Genomic DNA, 24260 nt, shown 5'->3' with positions numbered 1-24260 from the left:
TCTCACGGTCTTCATGGTTCCCTTAGGCTGCGGGGATTCGAATAAAACATAGATACTACTAGTGAGGGATTGATTAATTCCTGAGTAGGATGATAAAGAGCAAGAGGGCTTTGCATGTTAGCAATTAATATCCTTCATAGAAGCAAGCCATCAGCACCTTAAAAATAAATAGCCTTCCAGCGGGGCGTAATGGGGCCCTCCTTTTCCAGGGAGTGTCTCTTTCCCCCAACTTCCAGTCACCGCCCGGCCGGGGGAACCAATCTGCAATCCGATCTGGATCAATCTGCCACCCCTGGTCGGGGTCCAGTTTAATTCCAAGACTACCGACTTACTCGGACTAGTGATCGCTTCCTCGAGTCTTGCATTAATTGTTTCTTCGTCCCTTTCGTCCCACGTGAGGCCTTGTCCGTTTTATTGGGTTCTCTTCTACACAGGAGGGGCTTCCTCCTTTTTCCAAAATAAGGTGGAAATTGGCTTGGAACGTGTCACTTTCCCAGTCCCCGTTTTCTATGACCGTCCCCACGCCATGTCTTGCGTCCGCAGTGGTCAGGAGCCCATTGTCATGGTCATAGATTTTCACCATGCAAGGTGAGTGACTCGTTGTCGGTTGAAAGCAAGCCCAGGAGGGGCAAGAAATTTATTCCACAAGGGAGGCTATAGATTGGCTTGGTCCCCAACCACACTATCAACATTCCTCGATTGTTCACGCCCATTACTAGTGGTCATCCCCCCGCTATCATGGTTACTGGGTCGGCGTCAAGCGCTAGCACTTGTACCTCATTTCTGTTCCCTGTGTCTCACTCTATTCCTCATTTGGTCCATCGCGCCACGAGCTAGATTTGCTAATCTTTGGTATTCGTTTACTCTGCCAGGGGCCCCGAAATAGAATTATGTGTTGGAGACGATGGAGGCGATCCTGCGGCGGAGAATGATTGGTCATTGTTACCATTTATGGCCCTATCTGATGGAGCGCATATGTACGACCCAAACTACCGTCTTATCCCCCTTCGCAAATCAATACATCTACCGAGGAATCACTCTGAGCTGCGTTGACACCAAGCTGTACCTCCTAGGTCCACTGAAGAGTTCTCGTACTTCACCGTGCGGAGGAAGGAGACCCCCACCGAACCTGCGACTTCACTCTTCGGCATCTCTTGTTCCAGACAGATCGATTCGAATCTTCTTCTATATCGGCCCCCGGATGTTACAAGATCTACAGTGCAAAAAGCGGTGGTTGTGGTGACGGATAGTCCTCGAAGCCTAGGACAACTGAGGGAGAAACTGTCTGTTGTGACCTCGGCTTGGTTTGCGCAGCGGTATGTCTACCGACCCCCGCCAATTCAGTGAGAGTACTTGCTCTCGCTTGTTATTGAGCAATGGTCTATCGGATAACATTCGCCGCGTGTTTTGGCTGACACGGGATCAACAGGGACTTCTCGGATATTGATATTCTAAAGGTGCGTTCTCAATCCGGGAGTCTGTCTCGACCCTGACTTACAATTCCACCACAGAAATTCAGAGAGGGCCTCGTGATCAGTCTGAGAAAGGATGAGGGGTCAAAAGACCAAAATCTTGGTATGACTAACCTACATCTTGGGTTCGTGTCTCCCACTGATTGACGTCTTGTCTCAAGGTCTTTCCCTGCGGGAGATGATCCATGAGTTCAAATATCAAACCTTGGTTCTCTTCAAGGCTCTGCTTCTACAACCGAAGGTATGCGCGTGCCCCCGAACAACGGCCTGCATCACATACTAATGTTACGCAGATGCTCTTCTTCGGCTCCAGATGCGAGCGGCTGTGCATGATTCAGTTCTCCCTCGTTTCTCTGATTCCTGGACTCATGAACAAACTACAGGACTGTGCTGATCCAGCGTTTGACACCTATGCACAGACTGTTGAACAGCCAACGTCCCTCAAGACGAGCGATAGGAATTCATGTAGGTCATCGGAATTCTTCGTCTTTCTCCACTACGGTGTATACTAATAAGACTACAGTATTGGCATACATGGGTCTACCTCTGCAGATTTTCGGCAAGGTTCGTTTAAACATTACTTGTAGAGCTCAGGCTCTTCTAACACTATTTAGGGAAGCATGTTCGGGCCTTATACGCCATTGCAGCAGCTGGACCTGCTGGCAGATTATGGAACAAAGTCGTACGTCGTCGGCTCGACAAATTCATTGCTCCTACAGCAAAAGGATCGCTATAGCGATATTCTAGTTAATGTGAGAACATTTGCGACGCTTCTCCAAATCTTGCTAATATCTTATCTCCTTAGCTCGACGAAGATACAATAAATATCTCATCCCCAACCCTCCGAAATGCCTTGGCACTCTCTGTCGCAGACCGGCGCTGGATCGACCTTCTCACCCAGATCATCAACGACACTTGGGATGAGGCTCATCCAGAGCAGCCTAAAACTCACGGATACATGGGGTCGGAAGAATTCATAAGACTCCAATTTGAAGAGTACCTCTTGGCGCTCCTCGCTTGCATGCAGTATCACGAAGAGCTTAACTCCTTGAATGCCGACGAGCTAGGCCGGAGGAGCCGCGCCCATCTAGAAGCATTCAACATTGAGGGAGACCCTGCCTTGGAATTTAATTCCGAATTCTTGGCTCAGTGGAGGAACACGCCGAATTATTCGCTGTTTAAGCGTTTGACCTCTGATGCTCTTCTTTTCTCAATTGTTGAGCCTCGCCATCCCTGCGCAGGAGGGCTCACTATTGACGATGTTCAACGACGTTTGTCTCAACAAGTTGCGGACCTACACTTAGACGAACGGGTTCGCGAAAGCCGCGAGGCTCTGAACAGGCACATCTCTACCGGACAGAAGAAAGTGAGCGCGGCATTCAACAGCTTTTGGGCGGACATTGAATCCATGCGGGAGGCACAACGCAAAAAGAACGAGGAAAAAGCCTCCCAGTCGCAACGTTCATCCTTGGACAAAGGCTCTCGAAACTCTCCACCATTCTCTCCATCCGATACCGCATCGGTACACTCAACAAGCGGTGCTTCCTGGTTCTCTGCGCGAAAAGCTCCTGCTGTCGATCTTACCCAAGCACAGGCGTCCGTGAGCGCAGCAAGCCAGAAGGCAGGTGCCTATCTCAGCTCGTGGGGTTCTTGGGCCAGTGAGAAGCGGAAGGAATGGCAAGAAAAGAAGAACACGCCCGCATCGCCATCCTCCGTGACTTCGCCATCCGCTCCGACTCTGAATAGCATCACGGAAGCCAGCGAGGCGGACAGAGGAAGGCGGCGGTCCATGCAGTCTCGTCGCAGTGAAGACTCGACCACCATCTCTCGTAGTGGAAGCAGAAGAAAGCGGTGGAGCAATATCCTCCTGCGGCGGGAAAGCGGGGAGTTCAGCTCCGCCTACCGAAAGGACGACGAGAGCAGCAGCAACAACGGCGAACAAGACACATATTCGAGATCGCCTTTGTCTCGCACAGCTTCATCAGTGCACGATGACGATGTCCCAGCAATAGAATCAACCCAACCGCCTATTGAGCCCACAACTCATCTCTCACCCGAAACCAAAGATGCAACACCTACCACTGCAGCAGAACATGTGAACAAGTCGCCGGCTTCCGATGAAGCCGAGATCTCTAAATCAAAGTCACCGGTGGACCAAGCCAAGGCTCCTGATACCCTCTTACAGCCATCTTCCGACATCAAGCGATTGTCCCCGGAACCGATCGAGCCGCATGCCGAGAAGTAAGACATTCAATCACTGCTAATTACATCGGTCGATGATATTCCCGGACTTGTGTCTACTCGATTATCATAATAATAGGGGAATACCTCCCCCTACCTTGATTCCCTTCTGTCTGAATGTCTCTCGCTTCATGTCACGACAGGCGTTCATTGGGTACTCCTCTCACACCGCTCTCATCTATCATCGAGAGCTCCTGATACCCGACGAGGACACATAACGCCTGTATATGAGACACACGCCATCTATCACATTGTTGTGTATGCTCTCTCCCCGTCATGTGAACTGATACATAGTAATAGCATAGTATTTAGATAAAGCTCATAGTGTTTTGATACCAATCATACATAATACCATTGTCACATTACACATTTCCTGGTTATTCCTTGGTGCATAGTAGTGTATTACTAGTCTATATAACAAATCGGCAGTCTTCTCCACATTATAAAGGATTACAGTTTTCGATATCGGTACTAAATACTACGGGATCGCTGCTCAGCTTGGTTTCCAAATTGCAATTTAGATGAAGGGGGTGCTGAATAAAGAGAAGTCGGATCCAGTCTAATTGTATGTCTGGGTTATCATTTGCCGTAGCAGCCCTGTGAAGAAAAGTAAAACGTGACGTTTCCCATCCGCCGTTTCCTTGATGTGCCATTGGGACAATATGAGTCAAGATGAAGAGGACTAATATAATAATAAGGAAGCTACCGCGCTAACAGGACATTTGAGATGATGGTTGATGTAGTGTGATGTTGATCCGTGATGAGGGATTGAACCGCCAGGAGAAGAAAAGGGTGGGGAGGGATTGGATGAACCAGGTAGATAGATGAGTGGAAAATCATGCAATATAAGCGATCTCATCACCGTCCAGCCGCTCTATGTAATCCTTCTCCATGAGTGCTTCAATGTTCTTTTTGATGTCCGGAACCTTGGGAGGGAAACGCGACTTGACTTGTTGAATTACTTCTTGGACAAGCTGCACGTGCTTCATCTTCTTGCGAGATTTCATGATACGGACAATGGCGGACTATATACACATGTTAGTGACATTGAGACAGTTTCAATGGGGCAAAAAATCGCAAGGGACATACCTGAAGCAGCAGCTTCCGATCCTCCTCGATCGTCTTGTGCGTATCATCAGACTCAACCTTCTGCTCAGACTTAATCTGGATATTGAGGTTGACCTTGATCTTCTTGTTCTTGAAGTTGTAGTTCAGGGAGAAGGATGTACCAGGCTCAGGCTTCGACCCCTCGGGGTTTATGAGGAGCACCTTGGCCTTTAGGAAGATGCTCAAGTTCGGGTCAAGGATCTCGGGAGCAAGGGATGTGGCCTTCTGGATTTCCTCGTAGGACAGAGTGTCATGCTCGTTGAACAATAAGAGAATACCCATCTGGAAGGTTGACACCTGGAACGTGTACGGAACCTTGGTGTTCTTGATGTAGTTGGTCTTGATTTCGCCTTTGCATAGCTGCCAGAGCCATGTCAACTTACGGCCGTTGTGCTTGTCAAAGTAGAAGCTCTGGAACCGCTCAGCAGTCTTAACGATCTCCGGTGGCGCGAGGAAGTCAGTCGAAGGCGCACTAAGGGGCCAGAACCCAGTTCCCAGGATCTGGAAGTGTGAGTCCACCAATTTCCTCCGGTCATCATCGTCAAGAATCTTCTCCTGCCAGTCTCTATAGCTGGCGTTGAGATCCTTCGAAATCTGAATATCTTGGAACATACGCTGCAGCTTGTTGGTGTATTCGAATCCACACGCCTCCTTCAGCTTGCTGATCATACTAGTCTCCGCATCGTCAGAGACCGAGCTGACGTGAACCAGCCGTTTAGCCAGCATCTTGGAGTAGAACTTTTGGAACACATCTTTGTCTTCGATGTACTTGAAAACGGTCATGATCTGCACCAGCATTTCTTCCAGTTCAGACTCCTCCGCTGCTTTAGAGCCCTTTTTGAGAAGTGAATCGGTGTACCGGGCCAGCAATTCTGGGGTCTTGGTCGAACCCGACTTGCAGATCTTGTTGCGGTTTACAAACTCACGGCAAGCATTATCCAGAGACCGCACGAACTCCGACTCGCCGTTGAAGGCTTCGCTTACCAGACTCTGATACCGGGTGTGCACCTGCAACAGTGCATCGACGTAAAGCTTAGGCTCAAAGGATTCGCCATCCGCGGCAACCTTTTCCACGGCAGCCAGGCCTGCTTTCCTGACGTGGGCCTCAAACTTCGTGCGTAGAGGGTCCAGGCCGTCTTTGATGCGCGACAAGAGCCTGTACATCCGAGCGAGATCTTCTTGGCGTTCATTATCCAATAAGACCTGGAATTCGTCCCGCAAGAGTTCCGAGTGAGCGGTGACAAGCACATCCAGACACGTGTCAGTGAGGTGCTTGGAGATATCCGGGTGCAGATACAAGCCCACGCGGGCCTTTTCTTCGTCCAGACGAGCCTCCGCCTTCTTCATATACTCAACGACACTGTTCTCTGCGACAAACTGGCGTGATTCATTTTCGTAATAGACTCTGGTGGCGTCAATGAACGGCTTCTCGAAGTAATACCGATAGACCTCCAGGGTTGATTTGCTGGAGTCGCTCTCGTCCAAGCCAAGAGAGACGAAGGAGTCAACAATGCTCTTGATCTGAGACTGCTCGATAGTTTCTCCGTTCCTCTGCTTCTCGACTAGATTCAGCACCGCTTCCATTACCTTCTCATGGACCTTCATGAAGAAGTCATCCTTCCACTTGACCAAGTGCAAGGTATACACATCGTACACATTCTTCTTGCCTTCGTCAATCTCCCGCTTGACCCAGTGACGGTTCAGATACCGGAAAAGATGGTTGATGTACTTAGCCGCCGTCGTGTAACGGAGCCACTCCCGGATGTAAAATCCTAGCAGGGCCTCTTCCGCATGGCCCTCGGACTCCTTGTACACGGCGTCAAGGTGACGAGAGAGGTACTCCCCAAGCAACTTGTACAGTTCTTCTCCTAGCAGGTGTGCTGGTGATGGCGTCAGCTGTGGATTTCTGAGACTCAAGAATCTGTGTGGCTGTGACCGACCGCCATGATGCGCTTTTATGTTTTGGCTACTGCCGATAGCCTTCTGTGACGTGCAGAAGTTGTGGACCGCGCTTGTTTCTGCAGGTTAGCCGATGCATGGAGGCAGAAAGACGTCTCAGGACATGGACATACGTATACAGGGCCATGTACTAGATCAGCAAAGGTGATATGTCAGCACATCATCCAGCTCGACAGAGAAATCAGAGCCCTAGTGGGGAAACCAGGAGAGCGTTGAGCAGCATACAGTTTTCATATCCACACCTTCCTCCAACTTGAGCATCACACTGTCGATGCCCTTCTCTAGGAACGTCCATCTGCGCACGTCAGCCAAGGTCCCGGCCGCCCGGCGAAGAACAACTCACGTTTCATCCAAATCATCCTTGTGTGGGGTCTGGGGGATAAGAGCAGGCATCCTGCGTGCTATGGACAGTCGGGTTCGAGCCTTGAGTACAGGTCTATAGAGTAAACGGGACAGCATTAGCGTGTGCCGACCAACAACTGACTCCTGTCAAGGAAGAGAGTCACGGCGGAGGGGAAAGTTCGTTTTTGGGACGAAACAACGGACAAGGGAGAGATAGCGACCAGGCACAAAGACATGTGAGTGTTGAAAGGGAACACGGAGCTTACCTCAACGTCCCAAAGATAGAATGAGTGACCGCACGTTGAGCGGTGGGCGGTTAAGTTTTAAGGCAGCGGTGATGAGTCTAAATACCAGGCTTCGGGGGGAGTGCTTCAGCCTAGCGTTTAAGGCAGAAGAGAAGCTTCGCGCAGTGGGAGACTACCCAAGGAGACAAGTCGGGGGACGAGCCACGAGGATTGCACTGCAAATGCCCGGGGCTAGAGTAGGTAGTGACGCGCCTGGGGGAGGGAGTGTAAGGAGAGGGTGGGGAGGGAAGAAAATCGAAGGCGGGAGGAGATATGATTTGAGCAGAAAGCAGGAAGAAGGCGTGGCGGTTGGGCGGAAGAACTAAAGATGGGGGAGGAGGAGGATGATGATGGCTGGTGGTTGGTGGTTGGTTTGGCGGTTACTAAGTTGGTTGGTGGAGGTTCCTCCAAATAGAGGGGGGTGTGCTCGCTGTTTGCGGCAGGCGGTGAGCTTGTCATGATCTAGATTTTAGATACCCCAGGCCGCCCTACTGATGATCTTGACGACAGTAGTACTCTTTCTTTTATTCTACTCAAAGGTTATCAAGGGTATCTTCAGCATCGTATCACACTGGGATCGTCCAGCTCTATTTCTTCTCCCAGAGATCCCCCTTCCAAAATGCATTGCTCTCCCCCAATACCTTTTAGGTAGGCTGGCACGGGACCCGGCCCTTGAATCAACCGCTACGTAACCGCCTACCCGCCTACCCTTTTCCTGACCCCAAGAAAAATGGTCCATCTGTCACACAGCCAACGCTGATCTGACTGGACACATCCTCCGCCGTTGGAGAGACGTATCTAGGATTCTCCTAGCAGCAATGACACGTTGGCTGCGAGACACTCAGGTCATTGCGTGACGAACATGCTAACTGTCATGCATTCTTCGTCCCTCACAGGGGGCAAGCAGCATCAATGACGTCACATATACTCTTTGCGGACGAACTGGTCTCGAGCCTTAAAAAAGACGGCTTTCTTTTTACACTACTAAAACTGAAAAGATAAACAGAACAGATAGCTGTGACCACGAAACTCGAGTCAATCATGTCGTTCCCTGCTGCGTCCGAAATATCCGTGACATCTCGACAGATCCCCAAATGGGGTGGCATCCCCAACACCGCGATCCAGGCTAAGCCACTCATGATCTACCACAAAGCTTTTAACGCGTCCGCTAACGATCTCGCGACGCACCTGGAGGAAATTGGCGAGGTCAGGCCACAGTGGGTCTATTCCATGTACAGTCAAACACACTTCCACAGCACCACTCACGAGGTGCTGGGGGTGGTTTCCGGCCGTGCACGGCTTTGCTTCGGTGGGGAAGCGAATCCCGAACGCTTCGAGCCGACCGTCGAAAAAGGAGATCTGATTATCGTGCCCGCCGGCGTCGGCCACCGGCTGCTGGAGGAGCTCGGCTCTGACCAGGGTGACCCTTTTCAGATGGTGGGCGCTTATCCGCCCCAGAAACAATGGGACATGTGCTATGGTGACTCAAGGGAGGAAGACAAGGTTTATAGGAATATTCATGCCCTGGAGTGGTTTCACAGTGACCCCTTGTGTGGGCAGGATGGGCCTGTGCTGCATGTCTGAACCTAACCTTGAAGGATCTTTTTGAGATAAATCTCGAGCAATAATAATAGCGGCCGTGGATTCTTTACCATAAAGTCTCATATGTACATAATGTCCTGATTGTATATGCACAGTGATTGTGTATTCCAAAAAGAAAAGAAGGAAAACAAAAAAAACAGATTTTCCCCTTCCGACCCAATGCTTAGAAACTCCGACCGACCATCACAGCAGACATAAACTCCATAAGCACACGAAGCAAGGACATAGCGCCAAGTAAAGTAAACCGGGGAATGAGAAGAAACTGGAAGGGGTTGAAAGGGGTAAGCTAAGAAAGGAGAAATTGAAGAACTACCAGAAAAAGCAACTCGGGGTATGAATGTTGTGAAAGGGGAGGAGAAGAAGAATGCCCCAGAGGGACCGTCAGAAAAATATGAAGAAAAGAGATAAGGGTATACAGTAAGAGTTGCACTTCATGAAGCAACTCGTTCGACAAGTCTAAATCGAAGCTGTCAGTATGGTCATTGGTGTAACATGGCAGACTCTCGTACCTGAGGACACTGATAGAGAAGGTGGTGAGCCAGGCTAGTAGCGCAATCAGCAGCACACAAGCTAAGGCGATCTGCCGGTCGCATATTGCGTCGTTTTTTGGTGCAACTTCTTGGTTCACTTCAGCCATGGTACATGCGCCTCTCACAGTTGAGAGTGATTCGAACGCCAAACTGAGATTGGCGGAGTCGAAAACTATGAAAAAGATGTCCAGAAGAATGAGTCGTGCTTTGGCCGATGGAGAGCGGAGACCCAGCGGCTTCGATGTGTATTCGTCAAACGTAATGTAGACCAGGTAAACCAAGGCAACCGCATCGACGATAATCGCCATTAATGCAGAGGGGCCCTGGGGATGTTGGTACTTCCCCGAGAGGTGCTGGATAGAACCTCCAAGAGCCAATGCAGTGAGGGAAAAGCACCACACCGTAAGTCGAAAGATCAAGGGGACCATCGGGCTCTTGAGGAGCGTGCTGTGGAAGCGCTTGAACCAAATTTCTCGTCGTCGTCTCATCCTCAAGGGGTCTTCGGTGTCTTCATCCGGTGCAAGCTGACCTCGCCAAGGTCCAGAATAATCACCGACATTCTCATTCAACCAGTCCGGTGTGACGGACTTCTCTTCCACTCCTTGTTCGCGAGGATAGGCGATGTCCCTGGAAAAGTTCTTCCAGCGCGACTCGCGCTCTCGTCCGATGATACCTCTGCTACTTTCGTCCTGTCCGCTCGAAAGGGTAGGTCGTGATGTCGCATAAGGCGAATGATTGTGCTGGGCGACAACAGCTCCTCCCGGCTGTAATGGAAGCAGCCTATCTGTGACAGCTGCATCTGCATCGTCCTCTGTATACTCGACTGACCGGATCCATGCTATACAGATTACGTCGGTTAGAAGCTGCTTAGCCCGGTGGATCCGAGATCGATCAAGACGCAAAGGGAAACTCACCTGGTAAAGTCCGAGGTTTCTTCCCCATTGCCGGGATGTTGTCGAATTCGCCCACAACTGTACTGTCTGGCGAACGTGAGGGTCCAGCCGAGGAGTCTACTGCATCGTGTGGGTGACCGATATCGTTGTCGCTGTGGAGCGCGCCAGTAGAATGGTTCGATTGCGCCGACATCCACTCGGTAGCAGATGGTTGCTCCGACAGCTGTTCGTCGGGGAGCGGAGCGGCATCCGGAGGCTGCAAATGTGAGTTGCGCACATCTTGTGCCATTGCCTTACAGTTCAGCGGTTGTTCCAGGCAAAGGTGCGCGGCGGGTCGGAAGCTGGGGGCAAGCCGCGGATCTAGTCTGCATCGCCTCAATGTCCCTCGGAAGATTAGCGGGCACCGGGCTTGACTGGAATTTGAGAAGCCTTGGCCCTTAGGAGGGATATGATCATCGAGAGACGAGCAGGGTGGGTGAAACAAGGCGACCACGAACCGAGATCAGACGCCGCAGAAGGAGGGGAAAAGAGAGCGAAAGGCTGGGAGGCTGGTTTTCAAGAAAATTGGATGATGGAAGCCTACGTAGTAATTCGTTCCGGGCTGCAATCTTAGCTGAGGAAGCTAATCCCCCAACCGGTTAGCTGCGTAACTTACAGCCAGGAACACCCAGCACTTACCATACCGTACAGCCTGCAGTCACGACCCTTCATCATTTCGGCAGTTTGCAATGTCATGCATACCGTCACAACAGTAAGCTGAATGACGTCTGAGATGCAACTAAGCAAAGCATCATCATCATCCATTATCTATCACCACCCAATTACTGGATCGGCTACCTCCACGCATCCATCTCCGCTACACTCATTCATTCCTGAGGTCGGCTCAGAGAACGGCAACAACTACCATATCAATAGCCAATTCAGGCCCCGTAACCTTCGGATACCGTCGACAGACAGGAAAGGCATGCCACTTTCATATACGCCCTTGAATCGGATATTTTCTCTAGTCGATCGCTAGCTCTCCCTGGCTGCCCTTCAATATTGCCCAAATTAGCCATTGTCGCTGATCCTTGAGAAACACGCCACGGCAATTAAAATAATCATACAAAACGAGTCCCTTCCTCGGTTGCTATGCGACTCTTCGTCATCCCTATCTCGACGCGACAAGCTCTAATCTACGCTCGACCCCTCCGCCGTGGTCCATCACAGAAGACTTCGATACATGATCGGGTCATACAAAAGGCTGCAGAAACATGGGCGAAATGGGAGGAGGCCGATAAGGGGTGGAAGAAGTATCTAGTTTCCTGGGGTAATCGGGTGCAGCAACGCATCCCGTATCAAGAATGGGGTTTGAAAAGTATTCCATCTCTCGCGGCGGTGCAGCGACTTGATGAATCCTACGGGACGAAGAAAGTGGACGTGCTTTTCCCGGGCAATGCTATACGACCGGAAAAGCTGCAAAAAATGCTCCAGGCAATTGCGACTGAGAGGCAGGACTTGCATCGCCGAAGGATGTGGTTGAGTTTGCTCGGGGCACCCTTGACCGCTCCTATTGGGCTTATTCCTCTGTATGAGGCTCTTTTGATTTACCCTGACTTCATGAACTTGGTTTACCCGTATATGCTAATCACATAACCATACCTGCGACATAGTGTACCTAATGTCCCTTTCTTCTACCTCGTATACCGAGCATGGTCCCATGGGCGAGGTTGGCTTATTCCCCCAGCTCTCCTTCTCCTTCCCTGTGATAAAATTTGCGGGCTGACTGTGCGAAGCATTCAATGGTTCCAAACACTTGGAGTTTCTCCTCGAGAAGGATCTCCTGAACCCGATATCATACCCCGGACTTGAAGCATTGTACGCGAAGCGCGTATCCTACGCACTGGAGAATACCGGGGTGGATAAACCCATGTCGGAGATGGTAGAAGACGTGGAAAAGAGTGATGACAGATTACTGCTCCGCATGACAGATGCGAAGAAACTGGCTTCCATACTTGAGGCACCGGATCTTGCCTTGGAAGCTGAGCGAGCCATTATACAAGTGGAGGAAAAGTTAAAGGCGGAAGCGAAGAAAGATGGTGAGGATGGACACTCCGAAAAGAAAGATACATGATTTGTGGGAATTTCTTATGACATGCATGAGTCCTGGAAATGGTTTACCTACATGGCATCCATCATAGCCCATGGCTGCCCCGGGTAATCCGATGTCAAACGGTTTCTGCAGGGTTGCTATCAGTACATAGTGTTTGTAAATGGTGCATGGCGAATGGAGCTTGGAAGCACCGCCCGCTTAGAGTGATAAGATATATTTAGACATTTTGCAAAATAATGAAGAATCATCCGACTCTTTTAAGCACTCTAAACCATCATCATCAATCATCCATCTTGAAGCTATCCAGAGTCTATCGATCTAGATCAAGTCGAATATCTGGAGCAGTACCTGGACGGAACTAACTTGTTCCGGCAATCCCAGCGGAGCCATTGCGGGACGCCCGAACCGGATGACGCCCAGCAATCCAGCCAAACAACTTCCCCCCATTCATTTCCCCCCATCCTATTCCCTTCATTCATTATTACTTCTTATCTCCCCATTGCTCGGTGTCCTGCTGAAAATTCTAAGTCGACAAGCGACTCTGTCCTTCAATCATGTCAACCAAGAAGATCGAGCAGTGGGAAATCGAACGGTACTGGGAGATCTTCGCATCGCTGGCAGGCGGCCAGCCGCGTTTGAACAACTCCCAAGCGGCCTCGGTACTCAGGAACAGTCGGCTTCGCGATGACCAACTGGAAAAGGTCTGGGATCTGGCAGATGTCGACGGTGATGGCGAACTAGACTTCGAAGAGTTCTGTGTTGCCATGCGATTGGTGTTTGACCTTGTGAATGGGGTATGTGAGCTCCCCTACTGCGGCAGTCTCCCGGCCCTCCTGCTGCAGCATGTCTCCTTTCCCGCCCGCTTCTGCACCCCAATGCTTCCCCGCTCCATCATAGACCATGCTAATATACCCGGCATTGAAAGGAACTACAAGCAGTTCCAAACGTCCTGCCGGATTGGCTTGTGCCCGAATCCAAAGCTCATTTAGTCCATGCGACCCGAGCCTTGAGCGATCGTCCGGAGCAATTCGAACGGATAGAAGATGAGGACGATACTCCGGGCTTAAAAGATGGGTTTGAATGGTACATGAACCCGTCCGATAAGTCTAAATACGAGGAAATCTATCTCGCGAACAAGAACCACCGCGGGGAAATCTCCTGTATGTCCAGATCCAGACTCTCCCCCCACCCTTGTACCTCCTGGGCCATAAAATTGATATGATGCGGTTCTTGTGTAGTCGAAACGTTACAGCCTCTTTACGACTCCCTTGACGTCCCGGACACGGACATCCGTTCTGCATGGAATTTGGTCAACCCTTCTGCATCCCCGACCATCAATAAAGACGCTACCCTTGCATTTCTGCATATGCTTAACTATCGCCACGAGGGCTTCCGCATTCCTCGCGCCATTCCTGCGTCTCTGCGCGCTTCGTTCGAAAACAACCAGATCGACTACCAAGTCGACAATGCCCGTCCCGCTCAGAAATGGGGCGCAAGCGGCGATACGGAGACCCTCACGGGCCGGAAGGCTAAGTTCGGAGATACCTATCTGAGTCGACTGGGTGCGGGCGGAAAGACATCATATACACCCAAGGGCACGGATTTCAGCGACACCATCCAGGATGAAGAGTGGGAGAAGGTCCGGTTGAGGCGCGAGCTGGCAGAGATGGAGTCCAAGCTGGACTCCGCTAGAAAGGCCTCGGAAGGGCGACGCGATCGGCCTCGGAATGACGGTCGGCCTAACTGGGTGTTGATCAAGAAAGAAGCACTCCAACTCCTGGAGTACAAGGAGCGAGAGCTACGGGAGCTGCGTGAAGGCGCGGGCCGATCCAAAGACGGCCAGAACGTAGAACGTCTCAGGGATGATGTCAAGACCGTTGGCGAGCAAGTCGAGGGATTGAAGAGCCATCTGGCGCAACGGAGGGAAGTGCTCTCTGATCTGCGGGCACAGGTCGAAGAGGCAAAGTTGTCCCGGTAATCATCCAATTCATTCCCTCGTTCGATTTACTTTTACCCCTTCCTGATTCTCGTTTTCCTGAATATACTTTTTACCTGGGTTGCTTCTGGTATTTCCTTCCCGCCGTGAGGATCTGTTCGCTCACGAGCTTTTGCTATTGTGTTTTGTTGTCGTTGTATAGCCATTTTCTTGGCGAGGAGCATCAGGCGCATGAATGGATTGATTCGTGTCTCGTGTGTTTTATATTTTATACATGCTTTGCTTCTACTAGAGGTGTGATTTCTTCCAACCTATTCAAGTTCCTCATTCCGGACTTGCTCTCGCATTACCCGCCTATTACTCCCCCTTTCTTTCCAGTCACCCCCTCTATCTAATGTACAGTACATAATAAGAACGCCAGAAAGGCCTAGCCTAGGTTCCGTTTTCCCCCTTGACCTGACGCCCACCCCATAGTAAGTAGATTATAACGGATGATGACGGGCACAATCCGCCTAAACGCCCGCCTTTATGAGAGATACACCCAGAGCCGAAAGAAAACAAAAACAGGATGATGAAGGACATCGAGAAAAGGAAATCAAGATGAGAAGAGAGGAAAAGGATTACTTCCCAATAATCTGCGCCATCAAACCATCCCCATCCCTCTTGGTCTCCACAGCCATAAAAGCCCGTCCAGTAGTATCCAACCCCTTCTCAGCACGAGCGTATGCTTCCTCGCTCCGATCCGTCAAGATCTCCAAATCCTTCTTCGAAAGCAAAGTGGCCGGGTCCGCTCCAGCCTCAAAACTCTCATATTCATCCTGCCCCAGCGCCTTCTTCAAATCATCAACATCATTGGAGCTAAGGCCACCCGAATCCAACAGACTCCGGAACTTGCCCTTCTGAATAACCAACCGTTCCAGACGACGCTTCGAGTCCGCTTTCTCGAGTAATGTCTGCTCCACGGTTCCCTTTGTTGCAAGCCGATAGACAATGACCGGTTTCGTTTGGCCGATGCGGTGGGCCCGATCCTGCGCCTGCAGATCCTGCTGCGGGTTCCAGTCGGAGTCGAAGAGGATGACGGTGTCGGCGGCCATGAGGTTGATGCCTTGGCCACCGGCGCGCGTGCTGAGAAGGAAGAGCTTGTAGTTTTTGTCGGTGTTGAAAGCTTTGATTTGCGCGCGGCGGTCTTCTTGGCTGACGGCGCCGTCGATGCGGCAGCAGTTCCAAGAGCGGAGTTGCGTGGCCCAATCTTGGAGGATGTCGAGTTGGGTTTTAAATTGGGAGAAGATGAGGATCTTGTGGCCCTTGCTGAGAAGACAGGGGACTAGTCGGTCTAGGAGGAGCATTTTGCCCGAGGCTGTTACGAGGGTCTCGTCGATGGAAGTTGGGTCGTCCATCCAGGGCCAGTAGAAGTTGTGAGGAGAGTTGCAGGCAAGTCGGGCTTGCATGATGGGGTTTTGCATTTTCTTCTGAGCGATTTCTTTTTCTGATAGAATGGGAGGGGGAGGATCAGCTTTTGGGCGTGGGATAAGGGCAGGGAGAGGGGAGTGCTTACTGGCAAGCCGGATGGTTTTGGCTCTCTCTTGCTCTTCCTGTTCTGTCTCGCTGGGCTGTTCGGCAATGTCCAGGTCTTCTTCCAGTCCTTGCTCGAGTCTGCGAAGTCTGGTGTTGAATTCGCGGTCACTCAGCTCCTTGTAGCTCGACACCTTGCCACGTCTCCGGGATGTGGACAGTGCTGTACTGGCTGGAGTGGAAGAACGGCTAGATTTGAGACTCTTGTTCGGTGATGAAGCTTCACTGGCATCAGCGCTACGTTTCAGGCTTTGGGACCGTGATGGTCTTCCACTCTTGGCCATGAGACGTTCTGTGGCTTTTTCCTCGAGGTACTGGCGACCAGTGCCGTTGAGAATCTCGCGGTAAAGGTCCTTCTGTTCCCCTGTTAAGGGCGCATACAGGATGTATTCCCGTTTCTTGGGAAGGGATGTCTCAACGTCGGTCTTCACACGTCGGAGGAGGAAAGGCTTCAAGATCGAGTGCATCGTGGAGACCAGCGTGCGCTTTCGGCGTTCCATGACATCCGTCTGGCCAGTGTTGTCCAGCATGGACGAGAAGTCAAACCAGCTCTGAAAGCTGTTAAGATCGTTAAAGATCTCAGGTAAGAGAAAATGCAGTAGTGACCAGAGTTCCGTGATGTTGTTCTGCAATGGCGTGCCCGTGATGAGGAGCCTGTTGGCCGAATTGTATGTGAGTAATTCTTTGATCAATTTACAGTTCATGTTCTTCAAGCGATGTCCTTCATCCTACAGGCATATTAGAAAATGAAAACTTCTCAGATGGTCTTGGGGTGGGAGTTAAAACATACCACAATGATATACCGCCACTGATATTGGGCGAGGAACTTCCGATCGTTCATGCAGATCTCATAGGAAGTACAGACAACGGGGAAATCCGCACTCCTCTGGTCCTTCATGTTCATGAACTTCCTCCTAATCGTTGCACGTTCATCTCTTGTCCCATGGTATAAGACTGTCTTGATTCCTGGAGTCCACTTCGCAAACTCATCCACCCAATTGCTCACCGTGCTCAGGGGAGCAGCGATCAGGAAAGGACCAGAAACATTCTTCTCCTTGAAGAAAGCAATTAGGGAGATAGCCTGCACAGTCTTCCCAAGACCCATCTCATCGGCCAGAATGCCACACAGTCCATTCATCCAAAGAGACTTGAGCCACTCCAGACCCTCCAATTGATACTCCTTCATCTTCCCTCCAGTCACCAACTCCGGCTGCTGGGTAGCAACCAGTTCCTGCCCACCTAGCGCCGTTGGGTTCGCTTCATACTCATCTGCAGCATGTTCCAAAGCTTCCTGGACCGTCGGCTTATCCTCGTCGACCTTCACATCCGCCTTCTTGAAGTAGCTGGAGATGGTGTTACCATTCGTGGCCGCAGAGGCAGACTTCCTCCCCCGGCCCCTCCTGGTCTTAGCAGACCCCTGTTCTTCTTCCTTCTTGCCTTCTTCAGCAGCAGCTTCCGTTGACGTGGCAGCTGACTGCCTTGCACTCGTGCGCGTCTGTCGCCGTCCAACCGGCTCGCTAGCACCCTTGGGCTTGGTTTCGGTCTTTTCCCCTTGCTTTTGCTGCTGCTGCTGCTGCTGCTTGGCTGCTTCCAGTCTCGCCTCCTCTTGCTGCTTCTTCATTTTGTCCGCCATAATCGCAACGAAGACCTATCGAGAAGAGAGAGCAAACTCATCAGCAATAGTTCTGCGCCACCCAAAATTTCCCCCAAAGCCAGGATCGAACAATCGCACCTCACTAGTGCTCAGAAGGTGCATCAGCGCCTTTGCTTTCACATCCATCCCTTCAATATCCTCGGATATATCCATCTTGTCCTGCGGCGCAGTTTTGTCGTCCTGATCGAGTCCGTTTGTCACCGGCGTGGACGCCTGCGAAGAGCCTGGTCGGGGTGCGAATTCATCGGGAGAATCGGTCCCGGTAATGGGAGTATCTGGGTTCGACATCTTTCTATTTCCGATTCTGCGTTTTTTTAAAGAAGATCGTGTTCTAGGACCTGCCGTTCAGCTTAAGAATGTCTTTTGCGCGGTCAATGTGGCATTGCTTGCCACAGCGGGATTCCGGAGCAGAGTGAACCTGTCAAACTGCAAATTGAATTTGAAAATGCCTTGCGGTAATTTTTTTTCCAGATGTTCTGCAACTCCATAAGACAATACACGATAATGAGACCCTGTGAAAGGGAGCACAACATCAACACTGGGCACAGCCTGCACGGATGACGGACATGCGGCGCGCCTTTGTTCTCCCACGCGGATTTTCGCGTCAGTGCACGGACCATCTTTAGATGGGTTTTTGCCTTATCACATGAACGAACGCTTCTTCCCACATAACATACAGGCACATTGCTCAAGGTAATGTGCGAAGTAATGTTTCATGATCCAGGCCCTCCTGGGCCTCATTGAGCATCCTGACTATGGATTGTGACCGAATCGTACCCCGTGGTGCTGTTGTGTAGGGCGTGAAAGAGCAGTATAAATCTGTGAATATTCCGGACTCATTAACTAGTTATCATGATGCATGGGGTGTGTTTCTGCCTGAATGTCTCCTGAATTTCAGTGCAAGTTGCTTTGAAAAAGGCAGCCAGCCCTACCTATACCATCTATCCACCCCCAATGATGCTTTTGTTGTCTTGCATCGGAACATTCCAAGTATCTCCACCTTCTTTGTCTTGATGCAGAAAGAAAGCCACGCTATGGTGCTGATGTCCTTCTATGCCCCTTGCTAAGGCTTTATGTCGCTTCTCTTAGAAGATATTACACCTGTCACTACCTTATAAAGAAGCGGGAGAAGTCGTCCATGGGGAAATGAAAGGATTGTCACCCCTGGTCGAAGACTGGTATCCTCAAGGACAGTCTTGGAAGATATTCCATCCCTCTATCTATGGAGGCATGGTGCCCTTTTACGGTGTCAAACTGAATGATAGTTTCCTACTAATCCAGTAGAGGTTCATTAAGGACCTTTCCAATCAATATGGCATTCCACATCCAAAGGATACAACATATAATAAGATACCACCTCTTAACTTCCATCCTACTCGCTCTTTTAAGTGTGTGCAGGCCCGGCTGAAATCAAGTTAACCAAGAAACAACAACGCTTTCGCAACAAGATGAACCCTCGCTCAAGCATCATGGATCGATTGCCCCTCGAACTGCGTATACGAATCAGCCAATATCTCAACTCTCGCGAGTTATGCAAGCTGGTTCGCGTCTCCAAATCGTACTATTTCACTTTCACCCCGGAGCTCTACCGCGAGATTCACATTTTGGGGACAAACCAGGAATCTGACACCGATTTCTACCAGATACTACCTGGCCCAAATACCTCCAAGAGCGGCCCTCCTGCCCGGTGTCTCCTTTATGCCATCAGGGAACACCCAGTTTTTGCTGGTTTCGTCCGCTCACTGTCGGTTGACCCATTCACATATCAGGGTACACCAGAACTCAAGCCATCTAGAGCCCTCCAAGAGAGCTTGCTCCCTCGTCCGGTGACCAGACAGACGATCCTGCGTTGGCAAAAGGCTCTTGATTCTGACGAAGAACTCGATTCCCGCCAGCTCCTCAGAAATCCCTGGTTCGCCCTGCTATTGCTTCAGCTTAGGAATTTACAACGTCTTTCTGTTTGGTTGCCATGCCAGGAGCACGTGTCCGGCCTAAACTCTACGTCTTCAACGCCTCATCTTGACAGCATCATCCGCCGGGCAGCAAATCCCGAACAAGGGATTCTCACGCGCTTGACGCATCTCACACTTGCAGAAACACCCCCAAAGTACTTTGATCCGCCAGGTATACCCCTGGATCGCCTGGTACCATATCTTAAAATTCCTTCCTTGAGATATATACATGTTACGCGGATTACGGAGCAAAATAAACAAGCTCTCCCTCCTCACAACTTCGGCTGCGGAATAACCGAAATCCACCTCGAACAGTGCGCCACAACCATCAGTCAATTACCGCGCCTCCTCTCGGGGTGTCCAAAGCTCGAAGCCTTCACATGGATACTTCAGGAGTCGAAAAGGCACAGACCTGGGTATCCACACAGTCCTGGCTTCCACTGGGAACCCCACCGCGCGTATGCTCCTCTTTACCGAGTCCGTTCCACGCTGCGGCGCCTTAGTATTACATCTCACCCACACTATGGCAGCGAATTCCTCCATCACGATGATGTGTATCCCCAGCCAGCATACTTCGGGCCCTTGTGTGACTTTCCCGTCCTAGAAAGCCTCTGTATGCGGATGGTAAATCTAATGCCTTTTCGTCCCGGCACACGCATCCCATTTTCTCCTCTGTGGAAGATACTCCCTAGCTCGCTGAGGACCCTACACATAACCGACTGTCTTGTGCAGACTTCTCATATGCTGTGCGACGAGTTGGAGGCCTTGGTAGCTCATTGCCTGACACATCTCCCTCAGCTAGAAAGTGTGTCCATTACGTATATTATGCTTGAGACGGCGTTTGGGCAGCCATGTATTTCTTGTCCAGGCGGATCTCACGGACACGGTGTGGTGGAGGAAGACCCAGTGATTAAACGGCGGCTTCGAACATTGCAAGTCAGCTATAAAAAGCATGGAATAAATTTCTGGGCCTGTCGAGAATAGTCTTTAAATGTCGTAGCTTCAATCGGATGAGTTCTGCAATGACATCGGCGGCGGCGATAGCTGGGCACTATATAGGGTCGTCCGAACATGACTTGAATAATGGTTCACAGAGCCTTGATTTCCTTTCACCACTTCGCTGTTCTCTAGGTCTACGTTTACTACGGGTATAACTATGAATCAGCTATACTAGGCGGATGTCCATCTCTGTGCTGAACAGCCGACAACTTTTGGATTAGCCTAGTGTAAGTGAAAGCATCAGAAAGGAGAATTAGATAAAGAGAGACACAGGGTATTAGCAAGCAAGTCCTTCACACAAACAACCTCTTACTGAGAACTAATAGCCATCCTGTACGGAGGGAGAGGAACTCAAGAACATAATTTGGTAATCATTCACTCTGCATAGAGACATTCCGATGCAGTCCAGGCTTCCCATCTCTTCTTTCCGTACAGTTAGTTATTTAGTTCCTATATGCTGACCAAGCCCAATCTACTCTCACCAACAGAATTCTGGTGTTTGTACAGGAGTTCCACGGGGTGCTTTTCTCTGTCATAGTGAGTGATCCGACCTGATACTATTTCAGTAAGTCCTCTAAGTCTCAAAAAGTATAACTAAAACTTCGTAAAATCCAACTCTGACTGATCACGGCAAAGCGCACTGCGCCCTCTCTTTAGAAACTTCCCGTAGCCTTTCTGACCTACAATGCCCCCATTATCCCTGTCCCAAACAACTTCCCCACGCAGCAGAGTATATCGGGGCCACTGGGTGATCATGCGCCCTTCATACGGCGTATAGTCCACATTATGATGTAAAGCCGAGTTCGTAATAGGAAATGGCTCCAGAGCAGAGGGATACCAGATCGTGAGATCCGCATCGGATATTCCCGGGATGATGGAGCCTTTCTGTGGATAAAGTCCGTACATTTTGGCCGGGTTGGTGCTTGTGACCTCGACGAACTTCTGAGGCGTGAGTCTGTTGGCGTTCCAGACTAGAGGGAGACGTGTTTCAACTCCCGGACAGCCATTGGGGACGTTTCGGAACCGGCCTAGAGGTTCGTCGCCGGTGATGGCTATCTTTTTCCCGTTGACATCGTCGTCGTAGACGTATGGGCTATGGTCAGAGGAGAGGATGGTGAATGTTCCGTTTTGCAGCCCTGTCCAGATGCTTTCTAGGTCATCTTCACCCTCGCGTGGGGGAGGTGAGCATACGCATTTGGCGCCTTCGAATCCGAGCTTATCCAGGTCTTTCCTGGTCAAAAAAAGGTACTGTGGGCATGTCTCGGCAAAAATAGGGTACCCATCTGTCTGGGCAGTGCGAATCGTGCTTGCAGCTAGCGGGGAGGAAACATGGACAATTAGGATTGGTGTCTCGATGAATTGGCTCAGGGTTATGGCTCGGATGGTAGCTTCACTTTCCAGAACCTGGGGCCGCGAGGCGGCATGATATTTCGGCTCAAGTAGCATGCGGCTTTCGAGCTGTTCAGTCATCCAGGTGAGCATTTCGCCGTTTTCAGCATGGACCAGTATGGTCACTCCGTCAATGCGGCCCTGCATCAAGACATCCATGATCTGGCTGTCACGGAGCTGCATTGTCTCGTAGGTCATGAAGATTTTAGCTGACGATACGCCGCGCTCGCGAAGTATAGAAAACTCGTCGAGAGCCTGTCTGTTCGGATCCGAGATCATAAGGTGAACGGAATAGTCACAGTATGCTGCATTGGCGGCTTTCTTTTGTGCCTCTTCGAGTGCCTTAATTAAGGATGGATCGAATTTATCCTGGGGAGCAAATGCGATGATGCTTGTTGTACCGCCAGCAATTGCAGAACGGGTTCCTGTTGTAAAATTGTCGGACGCTTGACCCTGGCCTCGCGGTTCAGCTAAGTGGACATGCGCATCAATGCCGCCTGGCTGGTAATGAACTATCAGCGATTGAGATCCTCTCTGGGCCTATTGTTTTTGAACCGGACATACCATGACATATGCACCCTCGGCGTCAATAACTCGGGATGCGCGAGCTATGGCCAGGGACCGCGCAGGAGCAAGTATAGCGATCTTGCCATCCTTAATGCCGATGTCATACCGGCCAACATCGGCGGCCGTCACAACGGTGCCATCCAGTACAATGCAGTCAAACGAAGTGGTGAGCATCCTAGGTGCCAGTGCAGCTATTTCACCTCTTAGAGCCCTCTATGGAGTGAACTGAGGATTTGGGTTTGTAGAGAAGCAGATGAATGTTCTTATGCAGGGTGCAGTGATTCATCGTTCTAGTCAGGATGAACGCGACACCATCAAGGAGACCAGGCAAGCAACCACCAGGCCTTCAATAAAAACCACGCTACTCGATCTCAATAGATTTACCTATCTCCAGATCGATCAGCCGGGGTGTGAGCTTATTGTCACTATCGAACCCGTTTCCTCGGGGCTTGAAAACATCCTTTATAGGCCTTCCAAAAGTATCCAAAAACCTGAAAACTTATCACCAGATCAATCCCTGGTTCGATGTCATAGATTTTAGTGGCTGTCAGATCCTAGGTAGGAGAGCTCCAGCGTACGTAGACCATCACTGTTGTCGGATAACAAGTTGTCCAGTCGAGCAAAACAGGTTTCTTGCCCGTGGCAGATAGTATCCCCATGATTAGGCCAGCGTCATGTGGCGCCGTTATGATTAAGGTTATCGCTTCGAGTACCATCAACCTTTTTTTTGGATACAAGTACCTTCGTACACACTATTACTTGGAACTGATGATTACCTAGCCATCTGCGCCTCGTAGGTCGGTATTATGTACGCTCAGCAAACCTGTCGAGAAGCGAACCCACAAGAGAGGGCACAGCCAGTCTCTCAATGCAGGTATGACACGGCCAAGAAGGATGCTCTGGTGTTGCGAGGGGGTACACACTTCCCGAGAGATTGTTGATAGTTTGGTTGCATCTCGCCTCTGTCCTGACAGGCTACTGTTGTGGCGCAATACCCCTTCAACCAGGCCTCGATCCCAAGCTCTAATTGGCTCTCCTCCGTTCTCTTTCAATGGATATCGGGGCTAGATGACTTTCTTTCGTCCGGCTAAGCTTCGGGCAGTGCTAGGCTCAGTTGGGAGCCTGCCGTCAGCTGAGCACTCAAAAGTAGATGCTCTTGTAGGCCACGTCTCTCGCTTGGTGTCAATTGTTCACCCTTTATCTGCTCATAAGGCTGGGCCTTGACTGTTGACTCAGTGGCTGAAAGCGAGTAACGGCTCCACCTCAGGTTTTACCTTTCGTGGATTGAATCCTTTGCCACTGCAAACTTATTAGGTGTGCTTTTGGATTGAGAATAGTTGGCTTTATTCCGGCCATATCCGATGATATAAACCTAGCAGGCCAAGAAAATAGCCAGCAGTCCTCTTTGAGGTAATGGGGTAATGGTAGTACTGGGTGAGCAAGGTTTCGCCCTCGCGATGCTCTAACATTGAAGTGATGGAGAGGTCGCTGCCAGAGATGAGGCAGTGAAGAAATGAGAAATAACAAAAGAGAGCTCCCGGGACTCATAAGTAGGGTCACGCGGCATTGCCTGATGTGGTCTTGCACCTCAGGCTCACAATTGATTCAATAAATGCTGCCTTAGGCTCTCCTAAGTCTCATGTATTTGTTAGGTTTGGAGTTTGATCGC

At 50.5% G+C, this 24260-nt stretch overlaps 9 protein-coding genes across 9 annotated transcripts; 5 read left to right on the top strand and 4 right to left on the bottom strand.

Moving 5' to 3' along the window:
- The first annotated feature begins 529 nt into the window (after positions 1-529).
- Positions 530-4027, top strand: ASPBRDRAFT_41311 (putative Avl9 protein). The gene is made up of 10 exons (XM_067624535.1): positions 530-588; positions 873-977; positions 1074-1316; positions 1430-1457; positions 1512-1575; positions 1634-1713; positions 1766-1937; positions 1996-2036; positions 2087-2224; positions 2278-4027. The coding sequence occupies exons 1-10, from the start codon at positions 563-565 to the stop codon at positions 3715-3717; spliced, it is 2337 nt and encodes a 778-aa protein (XP_067480870.1). The 5' UTR covers positions 530-562; the 3' UTR covers positions 3718-4027.
- Positions 4028-4549: 522 nt separating this feature from the next.
- On the bottom strand, positions 4550-7172 carry culA (cullin culA; the record flags this gene model as incomplete). The annotated part of the gene is made up of 6 exons (XM_067620765.1): positions 4550-4738; positions 4803-6700; positions 6761-6831; positions 6893-6909; positions 7005-7074; positions 7123-7172. The coding sequence occupies 6 exons, from the start codon at positions 7170-7172 to the stop codon at positions 4550-4552; spliced, it is 2295 nt and encodes a 764-aa protein (XP_067480869.1).
- A 1274-nt stretch (positions 7173-8446) lies between these two features.
- On the top strand, positions 8447-8989 carry ASPBRDRAFT_28830 (cupin domain-containing protein; the record flags this gene model as incomplete). The annotated part of the gene is made up of 1 exon (XM_067622566.1): positions 8447-8989. One exon carries the CDS (start codon positions 8447-8449, stop codon positions 8987-8989), a length of 543 nt encoding a protein of 180 aa, XP_067480868.1.
- Positions 8990-9438: 449 nt separating this feature from the next.
- On the bottom strand, positions 9439-10719 carry ASPBRDRAFT_53770 (phospholipase D regulator; the record flags this gene model as incomplete). The annotated part of the gene is made up of 3 exons (XM_067627117.1): positions 9439-9463; positions 9517-10375; positions 10452-10719. 3 exons carry the CDS (start codon positions 10717-10719, stop codon positions 9439-9441), a joined length of 1152 nt encoding a protein of 383 aa, XP_067480867.1.
- Positions 10720-11207: 488 nt separating this feature from the next.
- Positions 11208-12793, top strand: ASPBRDRAFT_41308 (mitochondrial K+-H+ exchange-related family protein). Its single transcript, XM_067624534.1, has 3 exons — positions 11208-11998; positions 12083-12138; positions 12206-12793. The coding sequence occupies exons 1-3, from the start codon at positions 11562-11564 to the stop codon at positions 12541-12543; spliced, it is 831 nt and encodes a 276-aa protein (XP_067480866.1). The 5' UTR covers positions 11208-11561; the 3' UTR covers positions 12544-12793.
- A 283-nt stretch (positions 12794-13076) lies between these two features.
- On the top strand, positions 13077-14500 carry end3 (cytoskeletal adaptor protein SagA; the record flags this gene model as incomplete). The annotated part of the gene is made up of 3 exons (XM_067617496.1): positions 13077-13316; positions 13448-13682; positions 13761-14500. 3 exons carry the CDS (start codon positions 13077-13079, stop codon positions 14498-14500), a joined length of 1215 nt encoding a protein of 404 aa, XP_067480865.1.
- Positions 14501-15078: 578 nt separating this feature from the next.
- On the bottom strand, positions 15079-17972 carry ASPBRDRAFT_174412 (putative SNF2 family helicase/ATPase PasG; the record flags this gene model as incomplete). Its single annotated transcript, XM_067619776.1, has 4 exons — positions 15079-15944; positions 16014-16758; positions 16821-17678; positions 17763-17972. 4 exons carry the CDS (start codon positions 17970-17972, stop codon positions 15079-15081), a joined length of 2679 nt encoding a protein of 892 aa, XP_067480864.1.
- Positions 17973-19153: 1181 nt separating this feature from the next.
- On the top strand, positions 19154-20730 carry ASPBRDRAFT_73950 (F-box protein; the record flags this gene model as incomplete). Its single annotated transcript, XM_067629234.1, has 1 exon — positions 19154-20730. One exon carries the CDS (start codon positions 19154-19156, stop codon positions 20618-20620), a length of 1467 nt encoding a protein of 488 aa, XP_067480863.1. The 3' UTR covers positions 20621-20730.
- A 499-nt stretch (positions 20731-21229) lies between these two features.
- ASPBRDRAFT_122060 (hydantoinase/dihydropyrimidinase family protein) lies at positions 21230-22765 on the bottom strand (the record flags this gene model as incomplete). The annotated part of the gene is made up of 2 exons (XM_067617486.1): positions 21230-22525; positions 22589-22765. The coding sequence occupies 2 exons, from the start codon at positions 22763-22765 to the stop codon at positions 21230-21232; spliced, it is 1473 nt and encodes a 490-aa protein (XP_067480862.1).
- Positions 22766-24260: the final 1495 nt, after the last annotated feature.

This window comes from Aspergillus brasiliensis (genome assembly GCF_001889945.1).
Source record: "Aspergillus brasiliensis CBS 101740 unplaced genomic scaffold ASPBRscaffold_4, whole genome shotgun sequence".
NCBI lineage: Eukaryota > Fungi > Ascomycota > Eurotiomycetes > Eurotiales > Aspergillaceae > Aspergillus > Aspergillus brasiliensis.
Note: the sequence above shows the minus strand (reverse complement) of the source record. Positions and strands in the feature narration are given on the sequence as shown.

Bases quoted from the DNA above. Each gene is read 5' to 3' on its own strand.
- ASPBRDRAFT_41311 (XM_067624535.1), top strand. From the start codon at position 563: ATGGTCATAGATTTTCACCATGCAAG. The intron at 1,458-1,511 runs GTGCGTTCTCAA...ATTCCACCACAG, and splicing joins CGGATATTGATATTCTAAAG to AAATTCAGAGAGGGCCTCGT. The intron at 2,225-2,277 runs GTGAGAACATTT...TTATCTCCTTAG, and splicing joins ATAGCGATATTCTAGTTAAT to CTCGACGAAGATACAATAAA.
- ASPBRDRAFT_41308 (XM_067624534.1), top strand. From the start codon at position 11,562: ATGCGACTCTTCGTCATCCCTATCTCGACGCGACAAGCTCTAATCTAC. The intron at 11,999-12,082 runs GTATGAGGCTCT...CCTGCGACATAG, and splicing joins CCTATTGGGCTTATTCCTCT to TGTACCTAATGTCCCTTTCT. The intron at 12,139-12,205 runs GTTGGCTTATTC...GACTGTGCGAAG, and splicing joins AGCATGGTCCCATGGGCGAG to CATTCAATGGTTCCAAACAC.